Source organism: Schistocerca piceifrons, chromosome 2 (assembly GCF_021461385.2).
Source record: "Schistocerca piceifrons isolate TAMUIC-IGC-003096 chromosome 2, iqSchPice1.1, whole genome shotgun sequence".
Classification (NCBI taxonomy): domain Eukaryota; kingdom Metazoa; phylum Arthropoda; class Insecta; order Orthoptera; family Acrididae; genus Schistocerca; species Schistocerca piceifrons.
Genome location: NC_060139.1, coordinates 807,158,760 through 807,179,813, shown reverse-complemented (window position 1 = coordinate 807,179,813; position 21,054 = coordinate 807,158,760). Strand labels below are relative to the sequence as shown.

The 21,054-nt window shown below is 46.7% G+C and overlaps 1 protein-coding gene across 1 annotated transcript in view; it reads right to left on the bottom strand.

Annotated features, from left to right (window-relative positions):
* LOC124776850 (protein spaetzle 4) overlaps window positions 1-20,240 on the bottom strand; it is a 68,747-nt gene extending 48,507 nt beyond the window's left edge. Inside the window, exon 1 of the mRNA XM_047252022.1 lies at window positions 20,049-20,240. Coding sequence (XP_047107978.1) covers window positions 20,049-20,072 — 24 coding nt within the window. The 5' untranslated portion in view covers window positions 20,073-20,240. The remainder of the gene's footprint in view (window positions 1-20,048) is intronic.
* Between the last annotated feature and the right edge of the window lie 814 nt (window positions 20,241-21,054).

Genomic DNA, 21,054 nt, shown 5'->3' with positions numbered 1-21,054 from the left:
CCAACGTCGTACTGCATCAATAACTTCTTCTTCATCCGCGTAGTGCCTCCCACGGATTGCGTCCTTCATTGGGCCAAACATTGGAAATCCGACGGTGCGAGATCGGGGCTGTAGGGTGCATGAGGAAGAACAGTCCACTGAAGTTTTGTGAGCTCCTCTCGGGTGCGAAGACTTGTGTGAGGTCTTGCGTTGTCATGAAGAAGGAGAAGTTCGTTCAGATTTTTGTGCCTACGAACACGCTGAAGTAGTTTCTTCAATTTCTGAAGAGTAGCACAATACACTTCAGAGTTGATCGTTTGACCATGGGGAAGGACATCGAACAGAATAACCCCTTCAGCGTCCCAGGAGGCTGTAACCATGACCTTACCGGCTGAGGGTATGGCTTTAAACTTTTTCTTGGTAGGGGAGTGGGTGTGGCGCCACTCCATTGATTGCCGTTTTGTTTCAGGTTCGAAGTGATGAACCCATGTTTCATCGCCTGTAACAATCTTTGACAAGAAATTGTCACCCTCAGCCACATGACGAGCAAGCAATTCCGCGCAGATGGTTCTCCTTTGCTCTTTATGGTGTTCGGTTAGACAACGAGGGACCCAGCGGGAACAAACCTTTGAATATCCCAACTGGTGAACAATTGTGACAGCACTACCAACAGAGATGTCAAGTTGAGCACTGAGTTGTTTGATGGTGATCCGTCGATCATCTCGAACGAGTGTGTTCGCACGCTCCGCCATTGCAGGAGTCACAGCTGTGCACGGCCGGCCCGCACGCGGGAGATCAGACAGTCTTGCTTGACCTTGCGGCGATGATGACACACGCTTTGCCCAACGACTCACCGTGCTTTTGTCCACTGCCAGATCACCGTAGACATTCTGCAAGCGCCTATGAATATCTGAGATGCCCTGGTTTTCCGCCAAAAGAAACTCGATCACTGCCCGTTGTTTGCAACGCACATCCGTTACAGACGCCATTTTAACAGCTCCGTACAGCGCTGCCACCTGTCGGAAGTCAATGAAACTATACGAGACGAAGCGGGAATGTTTGAAAATATTCCACAAGAAATTTCCGGTTTTTTCAACCAAAATTGGCCGAGAAAAAAAATGTGTTGCATTACTTATTGAACTGCCCTCGTATGTTCCGTGCAAAATTCTACCAGGCGGCTTCCTCTTTCATTTCTTGGCCCCAATCCATATTCACCTACTACATTTCCTTCTCTCCCTTTTACTACTACCTAATTCCAGTCACCCATGACTATTAAATTTTCTTCACCCTTCACTATCTGAATTATTTGTTTTATTTCATCATACATTTCTTCAATTTCTTCGTCATCTGCAGAGCTAGTTGGCATATAAACTTGTACTACTGTAGTAGGCGTGGGCTTCGTATCATCTTGGCCACAAAAATGCGTTCACTATGCTGTTTGTAGCAGCTTACCCGCATTCCTATTTTCCTATTCATTATTAAACCTTCTCCTGCATTACCCCTATCTGATTTTGTGTTTATAACCCTGTAGTGACCTGACCAGAAGTCTTGTTTCTCCTGCCACCGAACTTCACTAATTCCCACTATAACTTTAACCTATCAATTTCCCTTTTTAAATTTTCTAACCTACCTGCCCGATTAAGGGATCTGACATTCCACGCTCCGGATCCGTAGAACGCCAGTTTTCTTTCTCCTGACAACGATATCCTCTTGAGTAGTCCCCGCCCGGAGATCCGAATGGGGGACTATTACCTCCGGAATATTTACCCAAGAGGACGCCAGCTGCATGCCCTCGGGAAAAATTACGGCCGTAGTTTCCCCTTGCTTTCAGCCGATCGCAGTACCAGAACAGCAAGGCCATTTTGGTTAGCGTTACAAGGCCAGATCAGTCAATCATCCAGTCTGTTGCCCTTGCAACTACTGAAAAGGCTCCTGCCCCTCTTCAGGAACCACACGTTTGTCTGGCCTCTCAACAGATACCCCTCCGTTGTGGTTGCACCTACGGTACGGCTATCTGTATCGCTGAGGCACGCAAGCCTCCCCACCAACGGCAAGGTCCATGGTTCATGGGGGGAAAACAAGTGTAATATAGTTTAATTCAGTCACGCGATCTAGAGATAATTGCATGAGGAGCAAAATAACTGAGAATGGCCGAAGTAGAAAGGATTAAAATGCAGGCAGACTAGCAAGAGAAAAATGTTAACATTGAATATAAATTGCGGTGCTAGTAAGTCCTGTCTGGAGTACAGCCTTGTACGGAAGTGAAACGTTAAAAATAAACAGTTTAGACCAGTAGAGAATGTAAACTTATGAAGTAGGTTGCAGTAGTTTTAAGGAAGATCGTTTGACATTAGTGCTTGTTGACGTTCAGGAAGACATTCGGGGTTTGAAGAGGATATTCTAAACATTAATCCACAATGATCAACGCCAGAGTATTCGATAACTGGCAAATGTGATGAACTGTGATCATTTGCATGCAATATGGAATGTTCAAAAATCAGTATACAGCATCCCCTAAACCAAAATCACAAAAATCAGTTCATCAATTGGATCGTGAACGACACCAACAATTCCTGTCTTGTATCGATACTGATGAGAAATGGTGACTTTATGCTAACATAAGGAAAATAAAGGAATAATTGACCCCAAAGATAACAGCAACTTGTCAAACAAAGACCTGCGCGCATCCACAAAAGATAATGTTATGCGTCTGGTGAAATAGAATCTGTGTGGTGTACTATGAATTGCCTCCGCGATGTGTAACCGTCACTGCTGACATTTATTGTCAACAACTGAGAAATATGCAGGCGCAATCCAAGAACAACGATCAGGATGACTGCGTGAAGTGATCTCAACGATAACGCCTGCCCGCATTCTCCTAGACTGACAAAAATCGTTACACATGAGTTAGGTTGGGAAATCATTCCGCACCCACCTTATTCACCTGACCTTGTGCCCTCAGATTTTCATCTTCTCTGCTCCCTATCGAAGAGCCTTCAAGGAACTTCCTATCCGGATTAAAATGCGCTCCAAACATGGCTCGATGAGTTCTTCGCCTCAAAACCGTGTGACTTCTACAGTCGCGGAATCTAAAATTTATCCCAGCGTTTGCAGACTGCTGAAGGGGAATATATTACTGATGACTAAAGTCTCTTATCTGTCTCTATTGTGTACTTGCGGAAAAACTTTACGAAGTTCTGCATCAACCGAATAGTAACAGCAAAATGAGTCGAGTGGCCTACATACGTAATGGTTCAGCACGCTTGACAAGTACACATGCTTGAGCGTGTGACTGAAATTTGCACAAGCGTCAGGAGTGTAAAGGTAGCTTGATGCTCGATCGATGCTCGTGGAAGCGTTCTAGCGTGTTCACGTCTGAGCGTGGATATCAATAAGTCAGAAGCATTCGAAAGTGATTTGATTTAATTTTTATTTGCTCCTTTTACATTAAATTCTGCACAGATTGTACGATATGTGGGACAAGTCAAAGAATAAAATATTACACGGAGGAAAAGAGAAGAAAAACAGCAGTTTTGGTGGCGTGTCTACCAAGATCGGTTGATCCAGGAATAGTATTTTCGTTCCTTTACTCCACAAACAGCGTTTCCGCTTTTTTTTTTTTCCATGACAAGCTGAAAAGTCGCCCAAGACAGCGCATCGTCATCGAGCTCTACATTTTTCTGGTAAACTGATACTTGTACAAGCAACTTGAGCCATTGGAGGCGCGACAAATTTGCGCATGCTTGCGCGAGGAATCTGCGCATGCTTGAGCAAGCACGCTTGCTTATGCGTGGTTGTCAACCATGCAGTTACGTGTTTAGCCACGTTAAGGTGAAACAGCTTTGGCGTCTGCCTGTAAACTGCACAGCTCATAACGGACGACACTTCGCACCGTTATTATTCACTCTTTCCTTAACCTCACGCGAATGACGCGACGGTAAATGCTAGTCTGTGCATATTTGTACGCGCACTAATATCGCTCGTCTTGATCTTGTTGTCCTATGAGGTGTGTCTAAAGTCTGTCCCAGATGTGTGTTCCCCACTCTTGGCCAGTCAGCCTTTCACACAACGAAGGGCGGTTCTTGCATATATTTCCGTGTAAGCTTCTTAAAATCGTAACAATGAGCGTTACTGTCTGCAGCGAAATGTACTCTTTTTTGAGACTTTGAGAGGTAGTATGATAACGATTACTAGGCTAGCATCACTGTGAGGAAAGGTGCGACGGAAAAAGTATGCACCGAAGTTCAATGGAGCATTGAACGGAAGACAGAAGATTTAACGTCCTACGCACAACGTCATTCGAAACGGAGAATAAGCCTCGAATGGGGAAACAAATCTTCCGTGCCCTATTCGAACGATTCATCGCGCCATTTGGCCTACGCGGTTTAGATCAGCCACAAAAAAACGTTAAATTGGTTGACCGGAGACGGTTTGAACCGCCGACATTCCGAACGCGGGTTCAATGTCACCAGAGATTAAGAACTCTGTTGATGTACTGAGTGAAGCTGTTACGCGTTGGGATATTCCTGAATAGATAAACTGGTGCACACTTGTTACCTGTACGTAACTTTCATCCACGTAACTGACTGAACGATCGGCTATAGCTCATTACGGCAAACAATTCCTTCGATCTCCGATCCGACTTGGGGCAATCCAATACACTAAAACACTCAAGAAAAGGCAAGAAAAGATGATACTATTTTATTTTCAAGATTTTGATAGTTTTGCAGAATTTATCAGCTTGCTATCACTACCGCTGAGTAAGCAAATGTTTCTCTTACTTAATATCAAATTTTAGCTTTACTTCTAGACGTTTGATCAGTTTACCTAATAAAAGAGCATCAGTGAATCATCGGTATGCCTCTTGTCTGACTGGTCGTTTACTAATGTGTTTATTTTTTTTATTTTTTATTTTTTTATTTTAGAACAAAAGTGCCTCTACTATTCCTCTTAAGGCGTGACAATGGAGAATATATCGCACAGATGGCACAACTTTTGAAGCTTTCCGAATGTACGGGAGATCAGTATTAGGATTTTTCCATCTAATATTTCTGAAGGTGCAGTCATAGAGAATAAGGGAAAGATCTACATGGACTTGTCACAATGAAGTGACGCAGTAATTTAGTGCTCTGTATATTTCCCAGATGACATGTACACAGACTGGTATTGCCCGGTAAGTTAAACAGAGACACCGGAAATGGACGACACTTGGGATGATGATGATGATGATGATGATGATGATGATGACCACCACCACCCACCACCACCACCACCACCACCACCACCACCACCACCACCACCACCACCATTGTTGTTTGGATTGTGGGGCGGTCAACTGCGCGGTATCAGCGCCCGTACAGATTCCCAACCTTTTCTCAGTCAAATCTTGTCACTTGCATGAATGATGATGAAATGATGAGGACAACACAAACACCCAGTCATTCGAGGTAGGTGAAAATCGCTGACCCCGCCGGGAATCGAATCCGTGACCCCGTGCTCGGGAAGCGAGAACGCGACCGTGAGACCACGAGCTGCGGACTGCAGCCGTTGAGGCTTTGCAGTTGACTACAGCGCCACTAAATGTCAGGGATCTTACGCAGATTGGACTGTAGGTGTGGACATTAAATTAAACTAATAAGCGCATATGTTGGCTATAGCATGTCCCACGTCGCTCTGTGACCAGCCACGAAAAGCAGGAACGTCAACCGATATCCAAGTGGCGCTAGAAATCTGTTACACTAACGACGTGATCTGGCACTTTGAGAATTAATTTCCATTGACAATTAATTGCAGAAGACTAAGTAACGTTAGTTATATCTTCTGTGGACAGTTTAAATCGGCGGTGGATTACTGTGTAGCAAAGCAGTTGATATGCTCTGGTAGATCCAGAAATCGACCACTGCGAGGCAAAGTAACCCGTAAATGACAAATAGGCATAAGATAGAAATAATATAGAAATAATTACTACAATAAAACAGTCCACCTTCGTGGTTAAGTGGTCAGGGCGTCTGGCTGCCGAGCGGCGAACTCTGGCTCGGTTCCCAATGCTGCCAGGGATTTTTTTTCTTTGTGTGATTTGGACGGGCTGCAGTTAGTCTCTTGATGGCTAGTCTGGGAACTACTTGCATGAAAAACGGCGGTTTCCAGGTTCCGACGGTTGACAACAGCTGGGAGAGGGGTTTGCTGACCACATGTCCTTCTGTATCGAATGTAGTGACGCCAGAAGCAGGGGCTCTAACAGCGGCCAGTCTTTAGGGCCTGATCACGGGGTTTATTTTTAACGTAATATGGTCAATACCACACGGTGAAACAACACTTTAGAAGTCGCCTTTCGGAAAGATCAATGTTTTATTTAATTTCTGAAAAACCACAGCACCAGACACCGTTGTTTCAGAATTACCACCACGAATCTTACAAACACACTCATCATGCTGTACGACTGATTAATAGTGACTAGACTACGCTGGTGGAGATGCATTTACTTTCCCCTGTATCCTGCATTGGAGGATATTAATATCCGTGTTGGCAGGCCTGCACATCAGAAGTATTTAGCGACTCCTTGTGCCTTTCGAAGCACACGTTTCGATTTTTCAAATGAAGAAAGGATGCTTAGGGTCTAATTTACCGCCGACATTGCGGTGACCAAAGGCGGAGCACAAGTTAGGATTGTTTCAAGGACGGGGAAGGAAACCATCCTGGCATTTGCCTGGGGTGATTTAGGGAAACCACAGGAAACCTTAATCTGGATGTCCAGACGCGGATTTGGAACACTCCCGAATAAGAGCCCAGTGTGCAAACCACAGAGCAACCTCGCTCGGTCGATTTTTAAGTATCGGTGAATGAAGTTTATGGTGAACGTACATGATTAATTGTAGCAATGACATGAGGAATCAGAGGAGATTGTGGTGGTTTAGAAGCACGTACAGATCAAGATATTTTAACAAGGAAGACATTTTCATTGACGACGACTTCAGGATTACTGCAAAAACAACCGTATGGTTAAACAGCGAGAAAGAAGCAACAAAGTATCAAAAATAAAAAAAAATAACCAAGGCTGGTGAAAGGAATGCTGAAGTAGCTGCGTCTAGGAAGTGTTTATGATAGCTTACGAAACACTGACTGTTCCGCGCGCCAGATTAACGACACTTTACCTGGTCCACCGGCCAACGTACGTAAGGTTTTACATGGTTTACCACGTTCATTTAGATAAATACCGCGCTGTATTTGTCTCCATCTGAGAAAACACGACACAAAAACAGTTAACCAAAACTGGATATACTTGTAGACAGGGAGCACTCTGAAATCCTTATTTGCAGAAAATAAACTCATTTTCCATCTGTGGATCGCTCTTTTTATTATCTCTGACTGACCGGTTACTTTTTTTTTGTGGTTTTAGGGCGCAAAACTTCTATGGTCATTAGCGCCCAGCCCGTGACGTAGGAAACAGGAAAAAAACGAAATTTAAAATCAGCAGCAAGGGGAACAAACTCATAAAATTTGAGAAACTAAAGGCAGAAGGAATGCTTAAAAATCCACTATAGAAAGGGGTTGGTTGTCCCCCCCCCCCCCAAAGAAAAAAAAAAAAAAATGACTGACGTCATTTCACTGTCACTAATAAACTGTAGAACGCGGTCAGCTGAGCGCGTGTCATCTGCTAAAATCAATGATAGATCAGGCGATAGCTGTAGACGGGAGCGTAACGGATTAAAATAGGGGCATTCAATTAAAAGGTGTCTGACCGTCCACAGCTGAGAGCAGTGGGGACAGAGTGGGGGAGGATCACCGCTTAAAAGATGTCGATGGCTAAAAAGACAGTGCCCTATCCGGAGTCTAGCTAAAATTACCTCCTCCCGACGACGCGTTCGGGCGGAAGAGGTCCAAGCGCAAGGAAGGGCTTTCACTTCCCGCAATTTATTATGGGGAAGTGTTGACCAATGCGCATGCCATAAATGAGCAACTTGGCGACATAAACAGCTCCGTAAATCGGTAAACGGAAGAGACTGAATAGCTGGCCGAGGAAGAGAGACTGCAGCCTTGGCCGCTATATCGGCCGCCTCATTCCCACAGATACCAGCGTGTCCCGGGAGCCAGAGGAACGCCACTGAGACGCCCGCCAGGTGGAGCAAGCGCAGACAGTCCTGAATCCGGTGGACCAGAGGGTGCACAGGGTAAAGAGCTTGGAGACTTAGGAGAGAGCTGAGAGAATCTGAGCAGATTACGTACTGTATCCGCTGATGGCGGCGGATGTAGTGGACAGCCTGGAGAACAGCGTAAAGCTCCGCAGTATAAACCGAACACTGGTCGGGAAGCCGAAAGTGATTTGGGGTGTCGCCAACAATATAGGCACTCCCTACACCTAACGATGTTTTCGAGCCGTCGGTGTAAATAAATGTGGCTTCCGTCATTTGTGCACATAGAGCAGCAAATGCCCGACGGTAGACAAGTGTAGGGGTACCATCCTTGGGAAATTGACATAGGTCTCTGAGCAAGTCGATCCGGGGACGGAGCCAAGGCGGTGCTGTACCCCAAGTTGTCAAGAAGGTTTTAGGAAAGCGGAAGGAGAGAGAATGGAGCAGTTGACGGAAGCGGACTCCCGGGGGTAGTAGGGAGGAGGAGCGGCCTGCATACCCGACATCAAAGGAGGTGTCGAAAAAAAGGTCATGGGCTGGATTAGCAGGCATGGAAGACAGATGGCTAGCATAACGACTCAGAAGGACTGCCCACCGATTGGACAGCGGAGGTTCAGCAGTCTCAGCATAAAGGCTTTCCACAGGGCTGGTGTAAAAAGCTCCAGACACTAAACGTAATCCACGGTGGTGGATAGAGTCGAGACGCCGAAGAATAGACGGGCGAGCAGAGGAGTAGACGATGCTTCCATAATCCAATTTCGAGCGCACTAAGGCGCGATAGAGGCGGAGAAGGACCACTCGGTCCGCTCCCCAGGAGGTACCATTCAGGACACGGAGGGTGTTAAGGGAACGCAGACAGCGAGCCGAAAGATAGGAAACGTGGGAGGACCAGCACAGTTTTCTGTCAAACATAAGACCCAAGAATTTAGCGACGTCGGAAAACGGAAGGTTGACAGGACCTAGATGTAAGGAGGGCGGAAGAAACTCCTTACGTCGCCAAAAATTAACACAAACGGTCTTACTGGGTGAGAAACGGAAGCCGGTTTCGATGCTCCACGAGTGGAGGCGATCGAGACATCCTTGAAGACGTCTTTCAAGCAGGCTGGTCCGTTGAGAGCTGTAGTAGATCGCAAAATCGTCCACAAAGAGGGAGCCCGAGACATCAGGAAGGAGACAATCCATAATTGGATTAATGGCGATGGCAAACAGTACAACACTCAGCACGGAGCCCTGGGGTACCCCGTTTTCTTGGGAGAAAGTACGGGAGAGAGTAGTGTTCACCCGCACCCTAAATGTGCGCTCTGCCATAAATTCGCGAAGAAAAAGGGGCAGCCGGCCTCGAAAGCCCCAAGAGAACAGTGTGCGGAGGATGCCTGTCCTCCAACAGGTATCGTATGCTCTCTCCAGATCAAAAAATATTGCTACCGTTTGGCGTTTCCGGAGAAAATTGTTCATGATATAAGTGGAGAGAGCAACAAGATGGTCAACGGCAGAACGATGCTTTCGGAATCCGCATTGGGCTGGTGTTAAAAGACTGCGGGATTCCAGCCACCAAGCTAAACGGTAATTCACCATACGCTCCAAAACCTTACAGACACTACTCGTGAGAGAAATGGGGCGATAGCTAGAGGGGAGATGTTTGTCCTTTCCAGGTTTCGGAACGGGAACGACAATAGCTTCCCGCCATCGCCTGGGAAAGGTACTGTCGGTCCTAATTCGATTGTAAAGGCGAAGGAGGTAACGCAGGCTATGGGTTGATAAATGCAGCAACATTTGGACATGGATACCATCCGTTCCTGGGGCGGAGGAGCGAGAAGAAGAGAGGGCATGTTGGAGTTCCCGCATGGAGAAAACAGTATTGTAGCTTTCGCGATTTTGAGAGGAGAAAGCAAGATGTCGCACTTCCGCTGCACGTTTCTTCGGGAGAAACGCTGGCGGGTAATTTGAAGAGCTCGAAATCTCAGCAAAGTGCTGACCCAATGAGTTAGAAATTGCGACGGGGTCCACTAAGGTATCATGCGCGACAGTGAGCCCAGAGACCGGGGAGAAACTAGGCGCGCCTGAGAACCGTCGAAGCCGACTCCAAACTTCCGAGGAGGGAGTGAAGGTGTTAAATGAGCTAATAAAGAATTTCCAGCTTGCCTTCTTGCTATCGCGGATGATGCGACGGCATCGCGCACGGAGCTGCTTATATCGGATACAGTTTGCCAAAGTTGGATGGTGACGGAAAATGCGAAGAGCACGTCGCCGCTCACGTATTGCGTCACGGCATGCCTCGTTCTACCAAGGAACTGGGGGGCGCCGGGGCAATTCGGAGGTGCGTGGTATTGAACGTTCCGCAGCTGTGAGAATAACGTCGGTAATATGTGTGACCTCATCGTCGACGCTGGGAAAGCGACGGTCATCGAATGTCGCTAGAGACGAAAAAAGTGTCCAATCGGCTTGGGCAAACTTCCAGCGTCGCGAGCGCATATATGGCAGTTGAGGCTGCAGTCTAAGAACACATGGAAAGTGGTCACTCGAGTGTGTATCATCAAGGGCGAACCATTCGAAGCGCCGAGCTAGCGGAACAGTACCGACCGCAAGGTCCAAATGAGATAAATTTGTCGTGGAGGCAGACAAAAATGTGGGGACCACAGTGTTGAGGCAGACTAGATCCGCTTGGTGGAAGACGTCTAGCAATAGTGAGCCACGTGGACAAGGATGTGGAGATCCCCAAAGCGGGTGGTGGGCATTGAAGTCCCCAACCAGCAAATAGGGGGGGTGGAAGCTGACAAAAAAGATGAAGGAGATCAGCTCGTGCCATTGGTGTGGATGATGGAATGTATACCGTACAAAGAGAGAACGTATATCCAAAAAGGGAAAGACGGACGGCGACAGCTTGGAAGGAACTGTTTAAGGGGATTTGGTGATAATGGAGAGTATCGTGGAGCAGAATCATGAGTCCTCCATGGGCTGGAGTGCCTTCAACAGAGCGGAGGTCATATCGGACGGACTGAAAATGAGGGAGAACAAAGCGGTCATGGGGACGCAGCTTTGTTTCCTGAAGACAGAAGATGACCGGCGAGTAGGATCGTAAGAGGATCGACAATTCATCCCGATTGGCTCGAATGCCGCGGATATTCCAGTGGATAATGGACATAGGGTGAACAGAAAATGGAGGAACGTGACCAAGGGTGCTGTCAACTCAACGACTGCTCAGAGCTTGCGACCGACAGCATGGAATGGCATTCAGTCGAAGGCAGAAGATCCTGATCCATAGGTTGGTCAGGAGCAGCTCCAGCCACCAACGATCGGCCAGTTGACCGGCCACCAGCAGTGCGCCTCGGCGACACAGAAGACGGCCGAGGGCGATTTCCGCCAGGTGGTGCTGTAGATGGGACACGCCTTGGCGGAGAAGGAGAGGAACTGTGTTTCTTCGTAGCCTTCTTGGAAGTATGATGTTTAGATGAAGGAGGAACCGATGGTTGTGAAGTTGCGGTACGTAAAAACTCTTCACGAGAATGCTCTTTTTTCGAAGACTTGGCGTCTGACTTTTGGGCTCGAGATTTAGCAGAACCCGACGAAGGGTGAGCCATTGAGTGGGCAGGCGAAAGTGGTGAGGTTGAACGGGCGATCTTTGCGCTGGCCGATCTGACGACCGTGGTACTAAAGGTGAGGTCGCAAGTCTGCGTGGCCGCCTCCTTTGTTGGCCGAGGAGAAACAAGGACAGCGCTGTATTTTCCTTTCTGAGGCACAGTGGGCTGTCGACTGGCGAGTAACTTTCGAGCAGCAAAGGTCGACACCTTTTCCTTCACTCTTATTTCCTGGATGAGTTTTTCGTCCTTAAAAACGGGGCAATCTCGAGAGGAAGCAGCGTGGTCACCCATACAGTTGATGCAGCGAGGGGATGGAGGTGGACAAGCACCCTCATGGGCATCCTTGCCACACGTAACACATTTGGCCGGATTGGAACAGGACTGGCTGGTGTGATTGAACCGCTGACATCGATAGCAACGCGTGGGGTTTGGGACATAAGGGCGAACGGAAATTATCTCATAGCCTGCTTTGATTTTTGATGGGAGTTGAACTTTGTCAAATGTCAAGAAGACAGTGCGGGTTGGAATGATGTTCGAGTCAACCCTTTTCATAACCCGATGAACAGCTGTGACGCCCTGGTCAGACAGGTAGTGCTGAATTTCTTCGTCAGACAATCCATCGAGGGAGCGTGTATAAACGACTCCACGCGAGGAATTTAAAGTACGGTGCGGTTCCACCCGGACAGGGAAGGTGTGGAGCAGAGAAGTACGCAGCAATTTTTGAGCCTGGAGGGCACTGTGTGTTTCCAACAACGGGGTGCCATTCCGTAATCTGGAACAAGACTTTACAGGACCCGCAATTGCGTCGACACCTTTCTGAATAATGAAAGGGTTGACCGTGGAAAAGTCGTGACCTTCGTCAGACCGAGAAACAACAAGGAACTGTGGCAACGATGGAAGAACCGTCTGTGGCTGAGACTCAGTGAACTTACGTTTGTGAGCAGACATAGTGGAAGGTGAGGAAACCATTGCGGAAGAATCCCCCATGATTACCGGCGTCTCCGATGGCGCGCTCCTTCCTTGTGGGGGCCCTCACCGAGGGCACACCCGCCTTAGGTGATTGTTCACACCTCAGGTCACACCTCCCGACAAACGGACGGAGGGACCAATCGGCACTTTCGGAAGGTATCAGCTCGGGTAATCACCCCTCCCTGGGCCTGGCCGTTACCAGGGGGTACGTACGTGTCCTACCTGTCTACCCGGGGCGGGGAATTACGCGTTACCCCGTCACCGGCTACGCATGGAAGTGCGTGGGTCGGCCTTCAGACACGCACAGGGAGGAAGAAAGAGACAGGGAAAGGAAAGAAGAGGGGTCTCAAACGCCGCAGCGGAGAAAAGGGTAAAGAGAAGAGGTAAGGAAAAGAGAAGGACGAAGAAAGATGAAGACATACAAGCAAGGAAGGCGAAGAGTGCGGTACATTTACAAGCGTCCGTCTCCGGACGTAGGCACAAACCATACTCCCAGAGGGGGAGAAAGGGAAGGAAAGAGCCAGAGGTGAGGGGGGGGGGGGGCGAAGATGGGGGATGGGGAAGGATACGGAAAGGGGGGGTATGCAGCCCGGAAAAGAAGGAAGGCCACATTAGCTCGGGGTCCCGTGCTCGCTACACACGTATCCACAAAAGAGTTGTGGATCCCCTGGGGGGTGACCGGTTACTGACAGTGTCTGCTATCTTCAAATCATTTCTCGTACTTACAGAGTAACCAGTCAAGAGAGTTATCAGATTCACTGTCGTATACTCACGTCTATGATAGCTAAACGGTGTTCCGTTTTGCCAGGTTACGGTGTGACAATAAGATATGGACTACATTGCCTGAAAATGGTCAGTTTGAGACGATAAAAACAGATGAGAAATAATTTCTTTTTTTAATAACAATTAAAATATTAAACACGTTAGAAACTTGAGTCCCTAAGGCTAACATCCGGGGCGGCGGGAAGGGCAACCAGCCACGAAGTGAAAATAATCGACCACTCACGATGTATCAGATCCCGCTACAGAAAAGAAACATACCAAGAGGAAGAAAATAGCCAGAATAACAACGAATACAAATGTTTTACAAGAGATTTGCTAGTTTCTAGCAATTACACTCGCTTAGCAGTCGGAAGGCACCAGATAAGATTCTACAAATATTATGCGAAAGAACCTACTCCCTTCTAACAGCAGTTTACCGAAGATCGCTGGAGCAACGAAGGGTACGTAGGGACTGAAAAAAAGCGCAGGTCATGTCCATTTTCAAGAAGAGCTGCAGGGCAGATGTATACCTGTATCGTTGAAGTCAATCTGTTTTAGAATTACAGGGCACTTTTACGCTGAATGACGACTTATTCGGAAAACGGAAATCTCTATAAAAATCAACACTGATTCCGCAAACAGGCCTTGCGAAACTGACGACTCTGTTCCTCCAAGAGATCTATAGCACTGTAGACGGGTTGATCCCGTGTTGCTTGACTTCTGAAAGGGGTTTGACACCGTCCCGCACTGCCTTTTAGTGAAAAAATACGTGCTTATCGAGTATCGGACCAGATTCGCGACTAGATTCAACAGTTCCTTGTAAAAATGACAACACATCTCTCTTAAAGAAACAAAATCGACAAATGTAAAGTTAATTTCCGGAGTATCCCAAGGAAATGTAATAGGGTCGTTATTAGAATGAGATTTTCACTTTGCAGCGGAGTGTGCGCTGATATGAAACTTCCTGGAAGATTAAAACTGTGTGCCAGACCGAGACTCGAACTCGGGACCTTTGTCTTTTGCGGGCAAGTACTCAAGTGGAAGGTAGAAGACGAGGAACTAGCAGAAGTGAAGCTGTGAGGACGGGGCGTGAGTCGTGCTTGGGTAGCTCAGCTGGTAGAGCTCTTGCCCGCTAAAGGCAAAGGTCCCGAGTTCGAGTCTCGGTCCGGTACACTGTTTTAATCTGCCAGAAAGTTTCAGGACCGTTGTTGTTTACAATGTATCTAAATGATATATAGAAAGCATCGGAAGCTCTAAGACTGTTTGCAGATGTAGTTGTTTATAACAAAGGAGCGAAGAGGAGAGCAGAGGAGTGATAAATGGTCCAGGCAACGTAACACATTGCGCATACATAGGAAAAGAAATCCACTACTGTATCACTACGCTATTGACGAGAAACTGCTAGAAACAGTATCTACCGTAAAATATCCAGGAGTATCTACTCAGATCGACCTTAAGTGAAATAACCACATAAAATAAAAAGGAGAAACAGCAGTTGCCAGACAGATTCATAGGAAGAATCTTAAGGGAACACGTCTACTAAGAAAGTGGCTTATAATGCGCATGTTCGACTGAATCTCGAGTATTGTTCATCAATATGGGATCCTTATCAGGTAGGACTGTCCGCCCCCGGTAGCTGAGTGGTCAGCGCGACAGACTGTCAATCCAAAGGGCCCGGGATCGATTCCCGGCTGGGTCGGAGATTTTCTCTGCTCAGGGGCTGGGTGTTGTGTTGTCCTAATCATCATCATTTCATCCCCATCGACACGCAAGTCGCCGAAGTGGCGTCAAATCGAAAGACTTGCACCAGGCGAACGGTCTACCCGACGGGAGGCTCTTGTCACACGACATTTCATTTCATCAGGTAGGACTGATAGAAGAGATAGAGAAGAGAGAGAGAAGATCCAATGTAGAGCGGAGAGTTTCGTCAGGGGATCGTTTCGTCAGCGCGAAAGATTTACAGAGATCCCCAACAGACTCCATTGGCAGACGTTACAAGAGGTGTGGTGCTTCATGGAGATGTTTACTATTGAAATTTCGAGAAATTACTTTCCGGAATGAGGTGGACAAATATTACTTCTTCCTACATACATTTCGCGTAATGACCACGAGAAAATTCGCGAAATTAGAGCCAATACAGAGGCTTACCGACAACCATTCTTCCCACAAGCCATTCGCGACTGGAGCAGGTAGGGGGATCAGATGGTGACACCAGACGTACCCTCCGCTACGCACCATTAAGTGGCTTGCGGAGCATGGTGTAGATGTATTTAGTGAAGATACTGCAAAGCCACTTAGCTGTCAATCGCTGCGTGGCATCATCCATGGTTATGCCACTCTCCATAATCACTGTATTTATATTTGGGAAAGTAACGAACTTGATATTTGAGGAGTGCAGTTGAGTTGTGGAGTTATTTGTTGCATTATACGACTGACGACCCGAAAGTAGCAATTACGTAATTCACAATCTTGCAGCACCAATTTCACTGCTAATTACTTAACTACCAAAAGAATACTTCCCACAATGACACGTTAGCATTTGCCTCAAGACTGTCCGTAGAAAGCGATTCTCCCATTAAAATATGTAAACAGCAGCAAATGCGTATTTGGTATGTGTTGCTAAACCACTGGTAACATCAGATACATAAATTGGTTGGTTGGTTTGGAGTGAAATGCACAAAACTGCAGGGTGATCAGTCCTTTGATCCGTTAAGTGGCAAACCAGGAGTATTCGTCAAAGGAAGGAGGCGAAAGGCGGATCTTGGAAAGCCTAAGTGTAACCAACAAAATAAAAAAACAGACAAAGCCCATAAAAAGGACAGTACAGAGAAGCTGTTAAATGATCATTTAAGAAAAGGCATTAAAACCAAGAAATGAAAGAGAATAAAGAGGTGGAAAGGACAGGTCAGGTCAGGTCAGGCTGGGCCACACAGCTAGGTCCAACAATGGACAGGGTGGTGGGAGTCACTAGCAATCTAAGACAGGCTTGGGTTGGTGGTGATGGATTAGGGAGGAAATCTAGCGCGCCCTTTCGAAGGAAGAATCTTGGCATACACCTCAAACTATTTAGAGGAATCACAGAAGACCTAAAGCTGGACGGCCGACTTGAAACTCCACCCGCCGTCCTGCATTGCTTATTATCACGACTAAACCAACAGTGTTCTTTGAACACAAAATCTCATGCCAGAGGCGGGATCGAAACCATCTGCCCCATCACCAACATCTAGTGGTTAAAGAGGAAAGTGCACCTCCGAGGCCAGCCGATGTGGCCTTGCGGTTCTAGGCGTTTCAGTCTGGAACCGCGTGACCGCTACGACCGCAGGTTCGAATCCTGCCTCGGGCATGGATGCGTGTGATGTCCTTAGGTTAGTTTGGTTTAAGTAGTTCTAAGTTCTAGGGGACTGATGACCACAGATGTTAAGTCCCATAGTGCTCAGAGCCATTTGAGCCATTTGCACCTCTGAGAAGAAACGATATGCGACGCGACACTTGGTGCGACACTTGATACCACGGGGGCGATACAATATGCCATGCGATGGGACTCACCATACAACAAGCAACAAGACTGCACGAATCATGTCTCTCAGTTGCAATTATGAACACTTCTAAGGAGGACGTCATTGGAGCTTATTATTTAAAGCTCTAGAAATTGAAAAAGGAAACTAAGTACTGGGCGGATCAGAACAACGCCATAAATATCGAACATTGTTCAGCCGTGATTTCTCGTCAGTTCTCCCAACATGAACACAAATTCCACGACTTCTACAGAATGAGTCCAGGGGCGTTCCATTTTTTGCAGCCAATACTTAGCAGCCAATGTGAAAAAAACAGGAAACCTATTTTTACTTGCTATCTACTGTTAAAGAGCTACTCATTAAAATAAGTTTGTGCAAATGTGTGAATGACTTAACGCCATAACGAAAAGTTTACTTTTCGTAAGACCACCTTGTATGGCATTTTATTCAGTGTAATACATATATTAACAATGGCAACGAATTAATAAAGGTAGAATACTATTTCTACAACTTAATTTTCGCAAAGTTGTAAAAGCCAGTTTCAGGAGTATTTAGGAGAAACTTTGTTGGATCTGAAGTTCGATGTGTCACCATCGATGGTGTAGCATTGGTCATAAAATGCATATACGGCTATAACAATGGCGAAAGCCAAGTGTTGGAATGTTACAGCGTTCTGGAGCTGTTTGAAGCGACATATTTATCCGTCTAGATTAGTTTGGAAGGCGTCAATTTGGTCACGAGTTGACAAAGCCTACTAATAAAAAATACAGCAGACCTGTAGCGTAGACCGAATTTCACGTTTGGTTCATAGTTAACGAACGCTTCATTATTTTAAAAAAACTACAAAAATATGACATCAAATAACTGTGATATGAGTGAGTCGCACTTGGAACAAGTCAAATTCATGCAGCTATCTTGGTGCCACAGTTTGTAGGAATGCGAGATGGAAAGAATTCATTGGCAGGGTTCTGGAAAAACGCAACCATTCATCCAGAGAAGTTTGCTTGCAAAACACTCCTGTAACCCACACCAGATAGGACAAACAGGGCATTATGAACGTATACGAAGAACGTGCACAAATCGTCAGATTTTTTTTTACCGCTGGAAGGGGGTTAATTGGGTGCTGATAAAACTGAACTGGCAGACTCTTCACAGAGACGCCTACCATCCCGCAAGAACCAGTTTACAAAGTTTCAGAAACTGTAAAAAGTGAGAAAAGCTGACAAGTGTGAAAATTACCGAACTATCAGCGTAACAAGTCAAGGTTGCAAAATAATAACAGGAATTCTTTACAGCGGAATGGAAAAACTGGTAGAAACCGACCTCAGGGAAGAACAGTTTGGATTTCGGAGAAATGTAGGAACACGTGAGTCAATACTGACGCTAATTCTGTTAAAAGGTAAGGTAAGGAAAGGAAAGGAAAGGAAAACGTACGTCTATACCGTTTGTGGACTTACAGAAAATGGCAAATCTACATCTATACTATTTGTAGATTTGCAGAAAAGCTTTTGACAATGTTGACTGGAATACTCTTACAAATTCTGATGCCAGAGGGGTAAAAATACACGGAGCTGTTTACGACTTGTACAGAAACCAGAGGGCAGTTATATGGGGGGAGGGGGGGGGGGGGGAGGCAGGAAAGGCAAGCAGTGGTTGAGAAGGGAGAGAGAAGGTTATAGTCTATCCCCGATGTTATTCAGTCTGTACATTGAGCAAGCAGCAAAGGAAACTAAAGAAAAAATTGGAGTAGGCGTTAAAGATCTGGGAGAAGAAATAAAAACTTTCAAGTTTGCCTTTGACATTGTAATTCTGTCAGACAGCAAAGGACTTGGAAGCACAGTTGAATGGAATGGACAGTGTCTTGAAATGATATAATATGAACATCCACAAAAGCAAAGCAAGGATGATAGAATGTTCTCAGATTAAATCAGGTGATGCTGACGGAATTAGATTAGGAAACGAGACACAAAGTAGTATATGAGTTTTGCTATTAGTAAAATAACTAATGGTCAAAGCAGAGGATATAAAATGTAGACTGGCTATGTCAAGGAAAGCGTCTCTGAAGAGAAATTTGTTAACGTGGAATATGGATCTGAGTGTTAGGGAGTTTTGTCTGAGGGTATTTGGATAGACTGTAGCCGTGTACAGAAGCAAAACATGAACTATAAACACTTTAGACAAGAAAAAAGCTTTTGAAATGTGGTGCTGCAGAAGAATGCTTAAAATTAGACGAGTAAATAACGTAACTAATGAGGCGGTACTGAACTGAATTGGAGAGACAAGAAATTTCCAGCACAACTCTATTAAAAGAAGGGATCAGTTCACAGGACACTTTCTGAGATGTCAAGTGATCCTCAATTTAATATTGGAGTGGACTGTGGAGAGTAAAAAATGGTAGAGATAGGCCAAGAGATAAATACCGTAAACAGTAGTTATTCGGACATGAAATGATTTGCACAGGATAGAGTAACATGGAGATCTGCATAAAACCAGTCTTCGTATAGAAGACCACAACACAGTAAAAACGTACTGAAGACTCCTGCATATCGCTCGCATAGAACGCCAGAACAACATTTTTTGACTGATCACAGCACACACCAGGCATGGAAAGGGTTTCCTTAATACGTGGTACAATAGGAAATGTCCCTTGTCATGCACTTCAGTGGTATACACATAGCCACAAATAGACTGCAAGGTAATTCGGAAAAACCTTATTTCACCATAAAGAGTTCGACAAGTGTTTATGTGCATATTATGTACATACATGGTATGCAAAGTACGCAAAATGCTGGAGGATACGGGGGGCGTTGGGAACTGTCACACACACTACGTAACTCTTTACAAAATCACATGTCACCAAAGATATAAACACTGCCCTCGAATGCAGCCTGCATACGAGTTGTAATCTGCACTAGAAACGTATGCTGTTTTCTGAAAATGGACTTGGGCTCGTTACATCTTCCGACCGAATAAATCTAGTCGACGAAAGCACGATGCAGAGTTGTTTCCTTTCCCCCCTTATTGCAGTTGTAAACAGCCGCCGAGCACACCAGCCACGCACAACACAGGAGCTACTGCGGACAGTGGCGACGCGGTGGGCGTCGCCGGCGACTCACCAGGAGCAGGCCGTGTGCGGCCATCCCTGTGGCGACGCGACGTCTGGCGGTGCTGTGGCGCTGCGCTCGCTGGCCGCTACCTGGGTCTGGGTCGGGGTCGCTGCTGGCAGCTCTGCATCTCGCCTCACCACTCCTCGCCGCTAGGCCGAGCGCTCTTCCTGCTCGCTCGTCCTTCCGATCCTCTCGGGCCGCCGTCGCGTCGGGCACTGCAGGCGCTCGCAGCCAGCCGCGTTACCGTAAGCCAGAAAAAAAGCCGCGCCGTCAAGTGGGTCAGCGCAGACAGGCCGAGGGGGTGGGGGGCGCCGTCCCGTTACGCGCAGCCCGGCAGATGTGTGTCGTGACACACTGGGCGCACCGCGCTCCGCGCATGCGCGCTTCAGGTGCGTCTGCCGGTAAACACAGGCAGTGCGGCAGCGGCTTGCACCGCCGCAGGCCGATCAAGTGTCGCTGGGTGGGCGCCGGTCTCGTTCAGCCAAAATTCGATGACGCGACGCCAGCGCATTTTGTCCGTGTTACCGGGCTCAACTCCCTGCCAGGGACAGTCGTTCTCAGGAGGTCGTGGCTCCTCTGGGTACACAGCAACTTACAAATAGAGCTGTAGATTGCTGTAGGCATTCGTTTACTCAGTAATTAGTACCATACCAAGTATATGCTCGGAACCCGCTGAAAGACACGACGCCCTTTAATATGTCGTGCTGTAAATGTCGCCCAACAGCAGTGATGGACTGTACAGTGTGTTTATAAATTAGTTATACAAAAATAACTTAATAGCCAAAAGGGTAAATGATTTACAAAAATGTTTGATACAGCGCTGACTGCAGTATGTCTTCAAGATTTGTTCCCGCCTAACACTGTTAGTTTCCACGTTCCTGCTGTAGTCTGTTTAAAGTTACTTGATAGCTGACGTCTGTCACTAGCTGATACAGTGTTGCCACATCGGCGTCCGGCTTGCACAGTTATAGGTGCAAGGTATGTTGGAAATGCGAGATCTGTCGACAGCTGATTT